The sequence below is a fragment of the Opisthocomus hoazin genome, chromosome 12, assembly GCF_030867145.1.
Source record: "Opisthocomus hoazin isolate bOpiHoa1 chromosome 12, bOpiHoa1.hap1, whole genome shotgun sequence".
NCBI lineage: Eukaryota > Metazoa > Chordata > Aves > Opisthocomiformes > Opisthocomidae > Opisthocomus > Opisthocomus hoazin.
The window spans coordinates 22,850,712-22,869,042 of record NC_134425.1 but is presented as its reverse complement, the minus strand read 5'-3'; the positions used below and the strand labels follow the sequence as shown (position 1 = coordinate 22,869,042).

Below are 18,331 nucleotides of genomic sequence, written 5' to 3'. Positions count from 1 at the left end.
AATCAGCTATTACAGCCCTTAATTGGCATATTTCCGGCTGCGGGCTGCATAGGGTTCCAAGTCTGTGAGAGCGTGCAGGTGAGATTTGGGCACTGCAGCAGGAGCAGATGCCCTGTCTTCTTCTTCTCCTTCTTCTTCTTCTTCTTCTTCTTCTTCTTCTTTCTTCTTCTTCTCCTCCTCCTCCTTCTTCTTCTTCTCCTCCTCCTCCTTCTTCTTCTTCTTCTTCTCCTTCTCCTCCTCCTCCTCCTCCTTCTTCTTCTTCTCCTTCTTCTTTCTTCTTCTTCTTCTTCTTCTTTCTTCTTCTTCTCCTCCTTCTTCTTCCCTGCACCGCCGGCCACGCTCTCACTGACATCCTCCTCCTCCTCCTCTCCCTCCTCCCCCCATGCCAAGCCCACGCAGAGCTCATATAAAGCCCACCAACTACGATCCACCGCTTAATAAATGACTTTAATTGGAGGGACCCCCTCGCCCATCCCTGCCAGCTCTAACGAGCAGCCCTGGGGTGGTCCAGGGCTGCCTGAGCCCCCGGGGCTGAGCTCCCACCTCCCCCTCCCTCGCCTTGAGCGTGGGAACGGTCCCCCCATGCTCTTCCAATGTGGGAAAAATGGAGCTGCCCCAGGAAAAGTGACCCCAGCCGGGCTTCCCAGAGCATCCCCACGGCAGCTGGCCAGGCTCGAGGCGTGCCAAGGCCTCGCATTTCCAGCCCAAGAGCCCACCTGAGACGTTGCGATGTTTTGTTATTTTTTTTTCTGGTCCCTCTTTCGAGGGACGGCTTCAAAAATGTCAGCTGGAAGCAGCCACGGAAATGCACTCACGCGATGGGGAATCAGAGCCTGCCTGCGGTACCTCGTGCTAGACCCTGACACGGGATGGGTGCAGGGACGGTCAGCCCAGGGCAAGGTGCTGACGTCCCAGAAGGCATCCCTAGGGACACGCCAGGGCTTGGGAGCTGCTCCTGCTGGGAAAGCCCCAGCTGCTGGAGAAGGAAGAGCCTTTGCTGGCCTTGAACCAGCAGAAAGAAGTCCATCAGCATCCTCGGGACGGGCACGGAAAGGCCGGCTGCTTTCAGGGAGCCGGGTTCAGCAGAGCGAGAGCGGGGCTCCGGTAAGGATGCCCCGTGGCTGCAGCTTCGGGGCTGTCTGGGGTGTCCCCAGGCCACCAACTGGCACCGCTGGTGGCCATAGAGCAGGGCAGGTCACCAACCAGCATGGCTTGTGGCGGGGGCCGTGCCCAGACCCAGACCAGTGCAAGGATGTCCGGGAGATGCCTTGGGCACCAGGATGCAGGACCATGCTTGGAGCATCCTTCCCTCTGCCACCTGGCTCACCCCAAAGGGCTGCAGCAACCCCAGCTCTCACCCCCCAAGCGAGGGGTCCCTGCCCTCACCCCACAGAACCAAAGCGAGCCTGGAAATCGCAGTTCGTTAACTTTACTGAGCTCGGCGGTCTCACCAGGGCAGGCTCTGCCCTTTCCAGTCCCAGAAGGTGCCGTTGCTGGTGGCTGAGAGCCGGGCCAGCAGCCGCAGGACGCCCCGCACGCTCTCCTCCACTGTCACCGGGCCCTGCCGGACTCAAGGGCAGGGAGAGAAGATCAGAAGCCCCTCCCAGCACCCCAAACCCCAGCACGGTGGGGTAGCAGCTCCAGCCGGGCAGGTTGGGAGAGGCTGGAGATGCTCTAGCAGCCAAGGGATGCGGCTTTGCACAAATTAATTGTTCCTAATTGGGGTGCTGTGAGGCCGGAGGTTAATTTTTGCGGTTCCTAATAAAAAGGTGAGTCATTTGTTTCTTCCGCTCATCTCCAACCTCACCCGCCTGCCCTTGGTCGGGGGAGGGGAGTCTGGGGTGACCGCGGCTCTGGGGTGCTGGGGCGTGCAGGCTCCCAGCGTGGGGCCGGGGTGCCCTCTGCTGACACGCCGTCGGGGTGGGAGACGGGATGGAAACCGCGAGGAAACCGGGTGGTCTGGGGAGAGGCTGGAACTGGGGCTTTGCTGCCATCGCACAGCTCCCCTGGGCCCGAGGGGCTGCTCCCGGGAATGGGTGCCATCGGAAGGGATAGCCCTGGGAAGGGATGTCCTGGGAAGGGATATCCATGGGAAGGGATGTCCTGGGAAGGGATGTCCATGGGAAGGGATGTCCTGGGAAGGGATATCCATGGGAAGGGATATCCATGGGAAGGGATGCTGTCAGAAGGGATAGCCATGGGAATGGGTACTGTCGGAAGGGATAGTCATGGAAAGGGATGCCTGTCGGAAGGGATATCCACGGGAAGGTCTATCCATGGGAAGGGTTGCCCATCAGAAGGGATATCCATGGGAAGGGATGTCCTGGGAAGGGATATCTGTGGGAAGGGGTGCCCGTCAGAAGGGATAGCCATGGGACGGGGTGCCCGGGGAAGGGGAGTCCTTGGGAAGGGAGGCCCCAAGGGACTTTGGAAATCAGGGTGGCCGTGCACCTCCTGTCACTCACCATCCCCTGTCCCAAGGGAGGTGTCACACAGCCGGGGTCCACAGAGACGCAGAGGATCCCGCTGCCCCCGTACTCCAGGGCCAGGCACTTGGTGAGCATGTTCAGAGCAGCCTGGGGGGACAACGACCACCACAACCACCACCATCATGGGGTGGCATTGCCGCAGGTGGGGGACTCCCACAGGAGGTGACCCCCTCCCAATTCCTCCCAGGTCTCTGGGTGGCGGTACCTTGCTGCAGCGGTAGCAGATGTCCTGCCTCTCCTCCCAGGCCTCTGCCGCCTCGATGGAGCCCAGGATGCTGGAGATGTTGACGATGGCGGCTCTGCTGCAGCTCATCTCACACTGCCCTTTGGCCTTGGCCGCCTCCTTCAGCAGGGGCAGGAACGCCTGTGGGGACCGGATGCCTGAGCATCACCATCCTCTTCCTCCCCACTCCCAGCATGTGGAGGTGCCTGGGGCCTCACCTGGCTGGTCTGCAGGGGCCCGATGGTGTTGGTGGTGTAGACCAGGGTCATGTTCTCCGCTGTCTCGGTGGCCACTGTGCTGCGGCGCGTGGTGCAGGCGTTGTTGATCAGGAGGTTGAGGCCGGCGCTTCCCACTTTCTCCCGCACCTTCCCAACTGCTGCCTTGATGCTGTTGGGGTCTGTCACATCTGCAAGGGGACGGGAGGGCTTGGGGACGGGCTGGTGGCCCTGCCCCAGGCAAGATACTGTAGGACGTGGTGGGAGGCAGCCCCCGGCCACCAAGCATCCTCCTGGTCCCAGCAGTGACCTGGCTGGGCAGAGCCAACCCGAGGGACTCGCCTGCTCGGGTGGCATTTCCGGGAGCCACCCACGGGTGCCATTAAATCCCCAGAGGCTTTGTCCCCTTCCTGCCCCCGCACCTACCTAGAGGCAGGACCACAACGTTGGGGGTCCCCAAAGCCACCTCGTTGATAGCCTACGCAGAGAAACAGGGGGGCGTCAGGTGGCGGGGGTGGCCCTGGGCCATGCCGGGGTGGGGACCGGGCGGCCCCGCGTGCTGTGGCTGGCAGGTTTCGACAAGCCCGGGTGGGAGAGATGTGGGAAGAGTCGCTGCTTCTCTGCACCCAGCTGAACCCTCTGTGGGTCAAAGCCCCCGGCACCTTCACAGCTCCGAGCAGCAAAGAGCCTGGCGTGGGGGCTGCCAGCAACCCCCCCTGGCACCCCCCTGCCATGCACTTCTCTATGCCAAGAGGAGAATAAAAAAAAAAAAAAAAAGATAAATATAGGTATTTTTCCACGTGGGATCATGACCCTCAGCCCCCTCAAAGCCCAGTGGGGATAGCGGTACCCCCAAGCGCTGCGTTCCCCAGTCCATCCCGGGGTTCACCCCACCACCCCCCCATTCCTACCTTCCCCTGGGGGTCCAGGCAAGCAGCGAAGAGGTGCCGGGGGGGGCTGGGCTGCTCCAGCAACCCCTTCAGCAGCGCCAGGCCGAGCCCCCCGTCGCAGTCAGTCAGCAGGACGCTGCCCACGCCGAGCCCCTCCATCCCCACTGCCCGCCGCAGCCGGTTGTGCCACCCCGGCAAGGTTTGGCAATCCTGCCGGTAAATTCGGGCGGCGGCGACGCGGGTGCTGCCGGGATGGGTGGAGGCGGTGGGGGGCACCGCCTGCACCCCCTTTCCCCAAGGCGATGGGGCGGGGGGGGATGCTCTCCTGCAGCCCGGGGGTCACCCATCACCTCGGCCATGGGGCCTTACCCCCCCCCCAGCCATGGGCACCCCGAAGGGGTGAGGGGCCTTCCCCCCCCCCTCCCCCATTTCTGGGGTGACCCCAGGGTACCAGCACATCCACAGGACAGCAGGCGAGGCTATTAATTACAGTACAACCTTTATTAATACTGGAATCTTCACAGTGCGTTCGTTACTTGTAGCAGTGACTATGGAAATCGAGGGGTGGGGGGGTGGGTGGCAAAAAGGGGAATTATCACCCAAAAAAAAGGCAAAAAGAAAAGAGGGAATGAAAGAAAGAGAAAGAAATCTGGTGGAGAGATGGGGGGGGGGGAGCGGCGGCAGAGGCGGGAGCAGGGAGGGGAAATAAATTAAAAAAAAAAACAAAAAAAGAAAGGACCAAGTTAACAACAGCACCAGAAAAGTTACTTCAGTTGAAAGACAGGTCGGTTTTTTTTCTTTTCCAAGGAATTTTTGTATTCTGTACAAAATAAGAGACAACACCCTACCCCCCCCACCCGCCCCCCAACCCCAAACATTTGTCACTTGGCATCAGCGGTTCTGGACAGGAGAAGGGGGGGGGAACTAAATCGTTATTCCTAAGGGGGGAATGGGGGGCTGCAATGCGACAGACAGCGGGGCGGCAGGGGCTATGTACAGCGGGGGGGCCAGGGGGGTTGTGCTTTCCTCCAGCTGCCGGCAGAAATCAGCTGCTTTGCTTGGGGGGGGGTCTGGGTGAAAACCCCCCCCCCGGACCCCCCTGCAGCGAGGCGCTGTGCAGGGTCTGAGGGTGCTGGGGACAGGGAGCGGGTTTGGGGGGCTAAAGGCGGGGTCCCCAGTCATCCCGGGGGGGCAAAGAGGAGGTTCAGCATCCTCAGCCGCTGCGTCCCTGTGCCCCCCCAAACTGGAGGGGGCTGTAGTGTCCCCCATTGACCCCCCCCCCCCCCCCGCCCTGCAGTCCCCTCCCTGCTGCTCCTGCCCCCCGAAATGGGGCTAAGCCATGCTGGCCCCAAGCAGGCACCTGGGGGGGGCTGGGGCCAGGGTCCCCCCCTGCTCCTGGTGCTGCTCTTGCCATGGCCCTGCTGGCACCGTCCCTTCTGCTGGGGCTGGGGAGGGAGAGAGGGACTGGGGTGGGGGGAGAAGAGGAAAGAGAGAGGAAAATAGGAAAAGAGACACACAAAAGGAAAACAGGAGAAGAGAGGACAAAAGGACAGGGAGAAAACAGGAAAAAAAGAAAGAGAAAAAAGGAAAAAGGAAAAAAGGAAAGGAGGAGGAAAAGGAAAAATGAAAAAGAATAGATAAAGATGAGAATAAAAACAAGAAAAAGAAAGGAAAAAGAAGGGAAAAAGAAGAGGAAAAGGAGGGGAAAAAGAGGAGAAAAGGAGGGGAATGAAAGAGAAGAAAAAGAGAAAAAGAAGAGAAAAGGAGAGGAAAAGGAGAGTAAGAAGAAAAAGAAGAAAGTACAGAAAAAGAAGAAAAATAGAAGAAAAAGAGGAAAAGGAGAGGAAAAGACGATAAGAGAAAGAAAAGGAGATGAATAACAGAAGAATAAGAGAAAAGGAGAAAGAGAAAAAAGAAAAAAGAAAAAGAGAAAAAAGCAGAAAAAGAGAAAAGGAGGAGAAAAAGAGGAGAAAAGTGGAGAAAAAGAGGAGCAAGAGAGGAGAAAAAGAGGAGAAAAAGAGGACAAGTGAAGGAAAGACGTAAGGGAAGGCGAGGACCAGGAGGGGAGGGGAGGAGGAGGAGAGAGAGAAGCAGAAAGCGGGGGACAGCGGGTGTGGGGCAGCGGGTGCCGGCAGGTGGCGGGCCCCGGGCAGGCGCGGTGGTTGGTCTCGGGGGTCCTGCTGGCCGCAGTGGGCGCGTCCCCGCTGGCGGGGGGTCATCACGATATCCGCGGGGCCGACCTGTCGTTGGTGACGGTCCTGCGCAGGCGCACGCCGCGCCGGATGGCCACCAGCATGTCTTCGGCCGGGGGGTCCATGGAGGCCGCGGGGGGCGGCGCGGGGGTCTCCTCGGCGGGGCCGGATCCCGCGAGGGCGGTGGGGAAGGGGAACTGGCCTTCCCCCAGGGCGTGGGCGCCGGCCACCAGCTCACCGATCTTCTCCACCAAGCTGTGCCGGTTGGCGGCCAACTGTTGGTCCTCCTCTTCCTCAGCCTCAGCGGAGAGGTGCTGGCCGGCCCCGGGGTAGACCGAGATCTCCACGGCACCGCCGCTCCAGGCGGTGTTGGGAAGGCTCAGCCTCTTGGGCGAAGCTTTGGCAAAATCCAGGGGGTTCGGCGAGGCGTCGTCGGCATAGAAGACGCACTCTTCGCTGCCCACCCGCGTGGGGCCGGCGTAGCCGGTCGAGTCGGGCACCGTGGGGGTCTTCACGGGGACGATGGGGGGTCGGATAGGGATGGGGCCGGCGTTGGAGAGGGTGCGGCGGACCGAGGGCTTGGTGGAGGGCGTGCGGCGGATGGTGGCCACCCCCGGGGTGGTGCCGGCCGGTAGGTTGGTGCCGGTGGGCAGGCCGGCGGTGGAGGCGGGGCGCTTGGTCTGGATCATCCGCCGGTAGTTCTGGGCGATGTTGCTGTTGCGCGGGATGGTGGAGGACTTGTCGAAGTCGCTCTGGGGGTCGCACTCCATGTCGCCGTTCACCGAGTAGCAGTCGTAGTCGGAGCCTGGGGACGGGGGAGCGTGGTCGGCGTGGCTGGGCAGGCAGCGGGCGGCCCCGGCGGCACTGCCAAGCCCAACCACTACCTCCACAACGCGATCGCAGCCAGCCCCAACCAACACCATTTTTGCATGGCCACATCCAAACTCAGCCACCACCATAGCGACGTGTTGTGGTTCAACCGGCCAATCCCAGCTGGCCCCAACCACTGCTGCCACAACGTGCTCACTGTCAAGCCCAACCATCACCATCAGAAGGCAACCACAGTCACCCCAACCACCACACTGAGATCAGAACCGAACCCAACTGTCACCATCGCTACGTGACCACAACCAGACGCACCCATGGCTGTCACAACCGGCCTCAGCCGTCACCACCGCACAGTCATCGTCAGACCCAACCGTCACCGTCACAACCACCCCAACCACCACTGCCCCAACGGGATCACAGCCAAACTCCGCCACCACGTGCTCACAACAGGCTCCGCCAACACGATCACAGCACAACGCGACTGTTCCCGTGGTGATCTGATCTCCAACCGCCACCTCCGCTGCCATCACCCCGCCATCTGCCACCGTCTCCGCCTACACCCAACCAACACAAACACGTCACCGCAAACCACACACCAACCACCACGCTATCTGCTACAGCGCTGCCCAACACAACTGTAGCCATCAAGACCCAACGAACGCACAACGAACGCCCAGCTAACCAGGAAGCCCCGTGGTTACCACGTGGCACGACGCTTGTGCCACACACCGAACCCAAACCACACATTAAATCTTCACCCACCCTGCCCTACGTCACGAGACTGCAGCCCAACGCTACCACACCCCGCGCATGCAGACATGCCCCAGGACCACAGCAGCTTCTGCCGTCCTCTGCCTCCCTCCGGGTGCCATTTCGGGTGGCCCTGGGTGCCCCCCGCCGTGGTGAGGCCGGTACCTTGGGAAGGGATGGTGTCCTCGGAGCAGGAGGGGGTGGTGGTCTGCGTGCTGTAGCCACTGGAGTACTGCAGCGAGTCCCGGCTGCTCTTCTGGTGCTCCAGGCTCAGCCCTCGGGTCAAGACCATGGCCAGGTCGCTGGCGGCGGGGGACACCTCCTCTCCGTGCTGCGGGTGCAAGAAGGCACCATCAGCACCCCGGTTCCTCTCCTGGGAGCCCCCCAAAAGCCCACTACCTCTGTGTTCTCCCCACTGGCAATCCCACCTTGGCGGCAATCGTAGCCGGTGACATCCGGGGCCTGGGAGCGTCCTCAGCGCCGATGCCCGGGTACCCACCGGCGGGCGAGCCCATCTCGGCTTCCCGCAGGTGCTCCACGCGGTCCTTGCGCCGCTGCAGGGTGGGGACCACCGGCTGGTCGTAGGGGCTGGCCTTGGACCAGTCCTGCAACGGGCACGGCACGGCGTCACGCCGGGGAACGCCGCGGCCGAAAGCGGGGCGGGGGCAGGCACAATCCGGCGGCAGAACCACCCGAGGCGTTGGGGGGGACCCACGCGCGAGACGTGACCCCGGTGGGATGGGGGACAGAGGAGAGGAAGAGGAGGGCTCGCTGATGAAGGCTTCACCTTTTGGCCACCTCCCCGTGCCCCGGCAGAGCAGAGACTCACCGAGGTGGGCGAGCTGCACTCGCTGACTGACTGGCAGGTTTCGGAGGCCTCCGAGGACGCCGAGCTGGAGGACTTCTGCGTGCCGGGCGCCAGAGGGGAAGAGAAGAGGCGGTCAGCAAAGTGCAGCCACCACCCTGGTGTCCAGCAGCACCCGCAGCCTCCTGGCCCCCAGCCCACGGCAGCAGATGCGGGAAGGCGAGCAGGATCCGACCTGGCACGGAGCCAGGGAGACACCGGGACGGTGAGCCCCAACCTCATCCCAAGCCCGCGGGGCCATAAGGGGCGTGGGGAGGGTCCCTGCGGTGTTGGGACCCCCAGGGGCTCTCGCCGGGATGGTGATGCTGGGGGGTCCCAGAGCATCCTCGGTGCCGGGGAGGATGCAGGGCGAAGGGGAAGCTCTGCTCCACGCTGCCTGGTGGGGGACTGGCACAAACTGGGTGTTCTGGGGCGACGGCGGAAATACCCTTCTGCCCCGGCACGGGGCCGGGAAATATCTGTGCCCCATCCCGGGGTGGGGTCACAGATGGGGTTTCTCTGCAGTGTGGCCCCTGAGAAGGGCTGGCATCCCCCAGTATTCCCAATATTTCTCTCCCGTGATGCCACTTCAAATGGAAACATGCCTTGGGGTGGGGGTCCCATCACCTCCGCACCGGACCCTTGTGTTGTACCCATTTTACAGAAGGGGAAACTGAGGCCCGGCGGTGGGCGGCGCTGACTCCCCCATCCCCACCCCGTACCTGGCTGGTGATGTCCGAGGGCATGGGGGAAGGCGGTTTGGAGTAGGCGGCGTCCTGGGAGATGAAGCCGGAGTCGTGGGACGAGACACTGGAGAGGCGGGTGGCGGTGGCGGGGGGCTGCGCCAGGCTGCGGTAGCGATAGGTGGAACTGGGGGAGCAGGTCTGAGCCCCACCGGGCCACGCCGGGCCACCCTTGGCACTGGTAACGCTGCTGGGGGCGGAGGGACACGGGGACACGCCGGCGGGGAGGACAAAGGAAGGAAAAGAGTTTAAGATGGAGGTAGCACCCTGCCCCACACCCCCAGCATGGGGAAACTGAGGCACGCGGTTTCCCCCAGGGCGTCCCGTTCCCTTCTGGGGTCCCCCAGTGGCGGGGGACATGTTGGGGCACATGGTGAAGGTGACATGTTTGCCCCCAGACGCCCCTCCCAACCCGCATCGTTCCCAGCATGGGACACCCATCCCGCCCCGTAGGTCCACCAACCCCGCACCCATCCCAGCGCACCAAGACCAGTTCCTCCACATTACTGGGGACCAGTTCGCCATACGGACACGCGGAGGTGGACATGCACCTCGTGAGCATCCCCCAAGGGCCGTGAGCATCATTACCCCCCCAACCCCCCCGGGGTTAAGGAAGGGGGCTGCGGTGAGGTGTGGAGCCCACCCCCCGGTACCTGCACATGCTGGACTTGCGGGAGCTGGAGCTGCTGGGCGAGGACGGGGGGGTCTGGTAGGACCAGCTGTAGTCAGAGCCCTTCAGGTCCTTGATCACCTGTGGAAAGGACAGGGTTTAAGCCCCCGCCCCCACCCCGAGGTGCTCCCCCCCTTCCCCTGCCCCTCCCCGCTGACCTGCTCGCTGGCGGGGGGCAGCTTGTGGGGCTCGGCGGTGAGCACCACCAGGTCCTCGATGATGCCCTGCAGGTGGGTGATCTCTCCCAGCATGGTGAGCTCCCCGTTCTGCCAGGCAAGGGGGAGCGTCAGCACCCACCGGGCAGCAGCGGACCCCCCTCCCACCCCACCTGCCCCCGGCGCTCACCACCACGGGCTGCAGGAAGGTGATGAAGGTGCAGAAGCGGCCCCGCTCCTCAATCAGGGCTTTGCGGACCGCCTGCTTCTCCGTCTCCTCCAGCAGCAGGTACATGTCGTTGACGTCCTGCAGCGCGTTGTCTAGCTGGGGCTGCAGGTCCCCCTTCCCTGCGACACAGGGCATCATTGGTGCCGGGCTCCCCACCGACAGCCCACCCACCCCCCCCCCAATCTGCTGGGGGTCCCCAAAGCCAAGCCAAGGCCACCTCCAGGCTCCGGCTGGGAGACATCGCCCCATCCTCACGTCCCAGCGGGTGCCACGGGGTTCTCTTCCGGGGGGGCCGGGAGCACCCTCACCCCGCGGCAACCCCAGGACAGGGGGTGCTTCTCCACAGCCCTGTCCCCATCCCTGGCGCTTGGGGGGGGGCCAGGGGTGCCGCCACAGCAGGGCTGGCATCGCCCCGGGTTGCGGGGTGCACACTGAGCTAAAAGCGGGGTGGGGGGGGCACCGGGAGCGGACAGACAGATGGACGGGGGGGGGGGGGGGGGGGGGGGGGGGGGAGCAGATGAGGAAGCAAAGAGGGGGCCAGGGTGGGGGGGTGGGGGGCAGCGGTCGACTTACCAAGCAGCTCTACAGGAAGGATGTGGAGGGGAGGGAAGAGAGAAGGAGACAGAGAAAACGTGTGAAAAGAGGCCGGGGCGCGCGCCCCCGCCTCCCCAACCCCCCCCTCTCCCCGGGCCTCACCGGGGGAAGGAAAGGGGGGGCAAGGGGACCCCCCCCCGATGCCCACCATCCCCAGGGTGCCCCATTTGGGATGCCCCGGGGGTGCCACGGAGGGGCTGCCAGGGGTACCCCCCCCCCCCCTCACCTTTGCGAGCTTTTTTCTGGAGCTTGAGGGTGTCGGAGGATTTTTTCTTGATCTCGTGGCGGGCTCGTTTGTACTCTGGGGGCACACAGAGGTGCTGTCAGTGGGGACCCCCCACCCCCACCACCCGGCGCAGCCCCCCCCCCCCCCCCCCCCCCCCCCCCCCCCCCCCCCGGGCACGGATCGGGCCCGTCCCTCCCGTACCTTTCGCGTGGTCCTTGTCCAGCTGGTTGGCAGTCTTCTTCCAGTCCTCAATCCTGTCCTGCAAAGGGTTGATCAGGCTCTCCATCAGGGCACTGGAGCGGGGAGAGAGAGGCAGAGAGCGTGGGAGAGCGCCGGAGCCCGGGGGGGGCCAGCCGTGCCCCCCTGCCCCGCCAGCACCCAGCACCGAGGGAGGGCTGAGCCCACCCAACTCGTGTCACCGAAGCCCTGGGCCCCCGCTTACTTGGTGAACTGCCGCAGCTTGGCCTCGATGCTACGGTGTCGCATGCACATGCGCGTCAGCGCCGAGCCGATGTCCCTCGTGGCACCTGGCGGGGAGTGGAACGCTGACAGGCAAGGGAACCCCCCCTCTCCCCACACCAGTACCAGACCAGCTCGTGTACTGGGACCAGGCTGGCTCGCAGCGGGGACGACCAGCGCTGGGATGCCCTGGGCTTTGGAGATGCACCAGGGACGCCTCCTTCCCCCCCCCTCAATAAATAAATCAGCGCCCACCAATCCATAAACCAAGCTCTACCCACCCCTTCCCACGGCTTCCAAATGAAAACCTGCTCCTGTTTTTTCCCACTTTGTCTCAAATTCGGTGCTGGGGTGGGGGCAGAAAAGGGAGGGGGTGAGGTACCACACAGCCGGCCAGGCACGGATCGAGAAACCTTGGTTGGGAGCGAACAGCTCCAGGCCCGGCTTCCCTCCTCGGCTCAGCGCCGGGCAGCCGGCTGCGTCCCTCACCTCCAGGCACGACCCCGAGCGTGTAAAAGGGGAGTCTGAGCTCCCCGGGGGGATATCTGCCAGCAATGGAAAGCAGGAGTGCTCTGCTCCTTCTTGGTGAAACCGCTGTGAACTCTGAAGCCTGTTAACTCTGAAGCCTAAGGATGGCCACACGGTGGCAGTGCTGCTGGCAAATCCCACGGAAAGCAGCATTCCAAAAACCCTGCGTGCAGTCTAGGGAGTCTTTCTCTGCCCAAAAAAGCCTCCAGAGACAGCTACCACCCTTTGCAGAAGTTTTGGGGACCCACCCCCCCCAGGCCCCCCCAGCCCTGTGGAAATGGGGGAGCCCGCAGGCCGAGAGCCTTCTCCCCCTGCGCTGGGGTATTCTTCCTAATCCTGCTCCTAATGCTCTTATCCCGCCTCCTGCAGCTCCTAATCCGCTTCCCCGCACGCCAGTCGACCCCCACCCACTGCCCTGCCTCAGTTTCCCCACCCCGCCGCTCCCCCTCCCACTAAGCAGCGATGTCCAGGGCCATCCCCGAGACGCAGCACTGCAGGGTGGCCCCGGGGACGCTGGCTCCCACCACGCTGGTCCCCAGCATCCCCCCTCCCTCGCCTTCGGTGCTGGGGCCAGAGGGGAGCTTGGGGACCCCTAATCCCCCCGGTGCACTGGGCCACTGGGTTTGGAGGCAAAGCTGATCCTGGCTCAAGCTGCTGCTTCCTCCTCCTCCTCCCCGCGCAGCTCCAGATGGCCTGGATGCCGCCGGTCCGCAGACCAGCCCGGGACCATCTGCTTGGCAGAAGCCGAGCGGTGGGAAGCGGCTCCTCGCCACCAGCGGGCACCCGGAGAGGGTCCGGGGATCCGGTCCCCCCACCCCATAGCAGCGTGGGGGGTGCACCCACCCGCAGCCTCAGCTCTTCACGTCACCTCCCCGGTGGGTCGGGGTTCATCTCTGAAGTGGCCGAGCGCAGGCTCCGGAATCTTCTCCCTCCATCTCGCCCCCCGTGCCCAGACCCCCCCGGGCACCTCCCAGGTGGGTGCCAGGGACGAGGGGCACTGGGAGGGCGGCTCAGCCCCAGGGCTGGGGGCGTCCCGGGGGGGCAGAGATGGGTGCAGGGGACCACAGCACGGGGCTGCGCTGCCCCGAATTTCCCCACGAGCAAACCAGCCCCACCAGAAGGTGCCGGCTCAGCACCCATGGGTGGTGGGGAGTGGCATGCAGGTGGGTGCCCACCCCACCCGCTCCCCAGCCCAAGCCGCACCCCAACTTTCTGGCCCTGCTTCCCGGGGGATGCTGCACCTTAGGGTGGGGACAGGTTGGACACGTCTCCATGGGTGGTGGAGCTGCTGCTTGAAACCCACCCCAGCCGCGTGGGCAGGGGACACCCCACAGGGGACACTCGCCGCCCTTGTCCCCCTGCCCGGCCAAGCCCGGGGACACCCACCTGTGGGTGGGGAGGACCCTACCTCGGGTGTTGGTGGCCATGTCGGCCACTTTCTGGAAGGCATCCAGGAAGGCGACCGCGGCCAGCACCGTGGTCCTGGGGCAGAGAGAGAGCAAGGGGGGAGCTCAGCGGGCGCCGGGCACCCCGGGGTGTGTCCACCGGGAGGATGGCATCCCCCGTCCCGTCCCACCCCCGCTCACCTGAGCTGGGAGTGCAGCTTGGTGGCCTTCGAGTTGAAGTCCTCCCAGATGGGGTAGGAGCTCTGCAAGGAGGGAAGGGGACAGTGAGAGCCGGAGCCCCTCACCCCTCAGCACCCTCTCCCCAGGCAGGACCAGCACCGGGTTTTTCCCCCTTCCAGTCTGGCTGTGCAGACCATGTAGGTCTACAGCCTTGTAGACCATCAGGACCTCAGGATTTTGGGTGATCTCTTCCTCCTCCTGCGAGCCAGCTTATGGCTTGGGAATTCGAGGAGCAGAAAGGAGCTGGTGCACAAGCAAGCTTTGAGACCCCGGTCCGCAGCGGAGCAGAGCCCTCCAGCGCCCGCGGACCGCCCCCCGAACAGCGATAGCCAAAGCCACCACCATGTAGGGTTGTCCCAGTCCCTGGCTCCCCCGAGGACCAGCGGGGCAGGAGGGGAGGCCTGGGGACCCCCCAGCCCTGAAGGGGCCATTTGTGTGGGGATGTGGACAGGTCACAGGTGCTGGGGAGGCCACCCCGGTGAGGCCACCCCGGTGCCATCCCAGCCAGGCCATCCCAGTGCCATCCCAGTGCCATCCCAGCAAGATCAGTTCCAGCGCCCTCATGGCAAGGCCATCCCAGAGCTGTCCTGGTGCCACCGTCCCAACGAGGCCATCCCAGCGCCGTCCTAGTGAGGCCAGTCCCGGCAAGACCAGTCCCAGCGGCATCTCAGAGAGGTCAGTCCCAGGAGGACCATCCTGGTGCCGTCCCAGCGAGGCCAGTCCCAGCGCCATCCCAGTAAGGCCAGTCCCGGTGCCATCCCAGCAAGGCTAATCCTGGCATCACCATACGTCGAGGCCATCCCAGTGCCACCATCCCAGTGAGACCAGTCACAGTGTTGTCCTGGTGAGGTCCATCCTGGTGCCGTCTTGGTGAGGCCATCCCAGTGCCACTGTCCTGGTGAGGCTATCCTGGTGCCACCATCCTGGCGAGGCCATGCCGGTGCCATCCCAGCGAGGCTGGTCCCAGTGCCACCATCCCAGTGAAGCCATCCCAGCGAGACCAGTCTTGGTGCCACCATCCTGCCGAGGCTACGCTGGTGCTGCCATCCCGGCGAGGTCAGTCCCAGTGCTGTCGTCCCAGTGACACCAGCCCGGTGCCACCATCCGATGGCAGTGCCGGGGGCTTTGCAAACCCCCCCGGGGCAGCCACCAGCCTGGGACACGGGCACCTGAGCCGGCTTTGCAGGACGTGGGTCACCGCACATCCCCGTGAGCCTGGCTTGGTGGCACCTCTGGGGACAGGGTTGGCACCGAGGGGGCACGGGACCAGGCCAGTGTTCTTTTTTGGGGACCGGGAACGCTCCGATCTCCGCGCGAGCCAGCGGAGGGGCTGAGGATGCCACTTCACGTGGCAGCACCGTGGCTCAGCGCTGCGAGTCCCTGGGGACTGCTGTCGGCGGAGGGCAGGGCCACCGTCCCAGGGCCACCTTCCCCAGGGCCACCTTCCCCCAGGGTCACCTTCCCCTGGCCACCCTGGGGCTCCCCCCAAACGAGGGGGCAGGTGGCGATGCCCCCAGCCCCCCATGATGCTGGGTGGGAGGATGGGGACGAGGACAACCAGGACAAGGACACGCCAAGGTCACCCAGGGACGCCGAGCACACTGGAGGAGAGGCACCGGGGACGCCGCCGGCTCGGGGACCGCTGCCGGGCTTCGTCGCCTGAGCCCTCCCCGACGGCGGCCGAGGGGTGCCGAAAAGCCACCCGCCACCAAAATAAGGTCCCCGTGTCCCCGTGTCCAGCACCGGGTTCCCGGCCGCAGGACCCTCAGCACAGCACTGCCGTTCCACGCCGTCACCCCCTTGGGAGGGGGGTTATTTTTCCCAGCGCCCATGGCGGGGGACAACGCACCCTGGGGCCCACACGCTCTCGGCCAGGGCTGCGCGGGTGACGAGCGAGTCCAGGTCGTAGCGTGGTGGGGTGTTTTTTTCTTCATTTCTCTTATTTTTTGTTCATCTTTCCCACCTGCAAATGGCGTGGAAACGAATCGCGCCCGGTTTCCTCAGGCGCGCCGGCGCGTGATGCCGCGGCGAGGGGCTCCCAGCCCACCCACCCACATCCCGATGCGGCTGGGCACGCCAGCGTGTGGCCGCCCTGGCACCAGCCGCCACGGTGACGGCTCCGGGCTGGCTCATCCCCGCCACAGCCCTAGCGGGGGAATGGGGAAACTGAGGCACGGGCTGCCCTCACCTCCGCCCCGGGGACGAGGGGCAGAGCCGGGCTGCCAGGAGGAGCAGGGTGATGGCATTTGGGGTGGGTTGATCCCCCCAGCACCCTTCCGCCCCGCCGCAGCGCCTGGGGAGAGCCGGGATTTTCTGCTGGCCCCGCGGAGCCACCACCGCCCCTCGAAGGGGTTAATCGCCTTCTCAGCAAGGCTTTGATTTTTTGTGTGTGTTTTTTATCCTCCCCCCCCCCCCCGTGCTTTGGCAGTGACAGCATTGCCTGGACTGGGCTGCAGCAAGAAGAGAGGAGGAGGAGGAGGAGGAAGAGAGCTTTCGCCTCCCAAAACCAACTGGGGCTAAACCCCAACGCCGGGGCCGGCAGCAGGAATTTCAGCCCCCGGAGACGAAGAAACTCGGCTGGTCCCCCCCTTCCCTGCTCAGCCCCCAGGCAAAAATCCCCCCCAGCATTATTTTTTTTGTTTTTTCACTGAAAACAAATAAATCAAAAAGGCTTTTTTCAAACTGGGCCCAGCCATGCTCCCGGGCAGGGTGTCCCCCCCTCCCCCGGGTTGGGAAATGGGATCGAGGAGCCCGGGGACCTTTTTGTTCCGTCAGCGCAAACCCGAGCGGGTCCGGCACAACCCCCCGCTGGGGAGCAGAGGCTGGCGGGGGGCAACGCGACGCCCCGAAACGGTGACCATGCCCGGTCTGTGATACCCAACGTGGGGCTCCGGTACCCGGTGATGGATATGGGGCTGACATGGGGCTCCAGTATCTGATCTGGGGCTCTGGTCCCCGCCATGGGGCTCTGGTACCTGGTGAGGGATATGGGGCTGACATGGGGCTCCAGTACCCATTGATGGATACAGGGCTGATACAGGGCTCCGGTACCCGACATGGGGCTCCGGTACCCAGTGATGGCTATGGGGCTGATCTGGGGCTCTGGTACCCGGTGACAGCTATGGGGCTGATACCGGGCTCCAGTACCCGACATGGGGGTCCAGTACCTGGTGTCAGGTACAGGGCTGATATATATGGGGTTCCGGTACCTGAAATGGGGCTCCAGTACCCGGTGACAGATATGGGGGTGACACAGGGCTCCGGTACCCAGTAACAGATATGGGGTCCGGTACCCAACATTAGGGTCTGGTACCCGGTGACAGATACGGGGCTGATACCGGGCTCCGGTACCCGACATGGGGTTCCAGTACCCAGCATGGGGCTCCGGTACCCGGTGACAGATACGGGGCTGATACGAGGCTCCAGTACCTGGTGACGGATACGGGGCTGATACCGGGCTCCGGTACCCGGCACGGGGCTCCGGTACCCGGTGACAGATACAGGGCTGATACGAGGCTCCAGTACCCGACATGGAGCTCCGGTACCCGGTGACGGATATGGGGCTGATACTGGGCTCCGGTACCCGACATGGGGCTCCGGTACCCGGTGACGGACACTGGGCTGACGCGGGGCTCCGGTACCCGGTGACGGATACGGAGCTGATACCAGGCGCTGGTACCCGACACGGGGCTCCGGTACCCGGTGACGGACACAGGGCTGACGCGGGGCTGCGATCCCCAGCGCTGGCTCCGCCGCCCGACGCGGGTCCCCGATGCCCGGTACGGGAGTTGCCGTGCGGCTCCGTCACCCAACGCGGGACCCCGACCCCCGATGCGGGGCCGATGCCGCCGTGGGGGAGGGTGCGGGGAGGGTGCGGGGAGGGTGCGGGGGGGGGGGGCAGCGCTGTCGCAGCGGAACGGGGAGGTGCGGGGGGGGTGGGGGGGGTCCCTACCTTCATATCGTTGATGATGGCTTGGAAGAGGCCGCCGAGCGCTCCGCACTCCTTCTCCGCCGTCTCCATCGCGGGGGAGGCCGCGGGGTCGGGCCGGGCTCAGCGGCGGGGGGGGGCGGGCGGCTCCCGGGCGGCGGCGGCGGCGGAGCGGAGCGGCGGGGGGGGCGGGCGGGGCGCGGCGCGGGGCATCGCCCCCCCAACCCCTACCCCCACCCCCACCCCTGGCCGTGGGGCTGAGCGGGCCCCGCCGCCCCCCGCCCCCCCCCCCCCAACCTCGGGCCTGGGCCGCCCGGCGCGGAGCGGAGCAGGGAGCGGAGCCGGGAGCGGGGAGCGGAGCGGGGAGCGGCGGCCCCGGGGCGGTGGCGGGGCGGGGGGCGGGGTCTGCGCGGCACATGCGCCGCCCGCGGAGGGGCCGGGGGGGGGGGCAGCGGGCACCCGGGGGATGCGGAGGGATGCCGGGGGGTGGCCCGGGGATGCTCCGGGAGCTGCCCCGGGGGGGAGTCCGGGGAGCTGCCCCGGGTTGGGGGGCTCGGGGATGTACAGGGAACTGCCCCAGGGGGGCTTCGGGGATGCTCCAGGAGCTGCCCCGCGGCGGGGGGGGTCAGGGATACACAGGGAACTGTCCCGGGGGGGTTTTGGGGATGCTCTGGGTGCTGCCCCGGGGGGGCTCGGGGATGCTCCGGGAGCTGCCCGGGGTGGGGGGGCTCGGCAATACACAG

The 18,331-nt window shown here is 65.1% G+C and overlaps 2 protein-coding genes across 2 annotated transcripts; both read right to left on the bottom strand.

Moving 5' to 3' along the window:
- Positions 1-1,447: 1,447 nt before the first annotated feature.
- Positions 1,448-3,976, bottom strand: LOC104333457 (MTSS I-BAR domain containing 2). Its single transcript, XM_075434114.1, has 6 exons — positions 3,839-3,976; positions 3,354-3,405; positions 2,931-3,118; positions 2,695-2,853; positions 2,466-2,576; positions 1,448-1,561 (listed from the first exon to the last, which is right to left on the bottom strand). Exons 1-6 carry the CDS (start codon positions 3,974-3,976, stop codon positions 1,448-1,450), a joined length of 762 nt encoding a protein of 253 aa, XP_075290229.1.
- A 321-nt stretch (positions 3,977-4,297) lies between these two features.
- On the bottom strand, positions 4,298-17,750 carry MTSS2 (MTSS I-BAR domain containing 2). The gene is made up of 15 exons (XM_075434142.1): positions 17,613-17,750; positions 13,622-13,683; positions 13,444-13,517; positions 11,491-11,575; positions 11,250-11,341; positions 11,049-11,123; positions 10,802-10,810; positions 10,190-10,347; positions 10,003-10,110; positions 9,828-9,925; positions 9,154-9,364; positions 8,417-8,491; positions 8,016-8,192; positions 7,753-7,918; positions 4,298-6,814 (listed from the first exon to the last, which is right to left on the bottom strand). Exons 1-15 carry the CDS (start codon positions 17,679-17,681, stop codon positions 6,036-6,038), a joined length of 2,238 nt encoding a protein of 745 aa, XP_075290257.1. The 5' UTR covers positions 17,682-17,750; the 3' UTR covers positions 4,298-6,035.
- Positions 17,751-18,331: the final 581 nt, after the last annotated feature.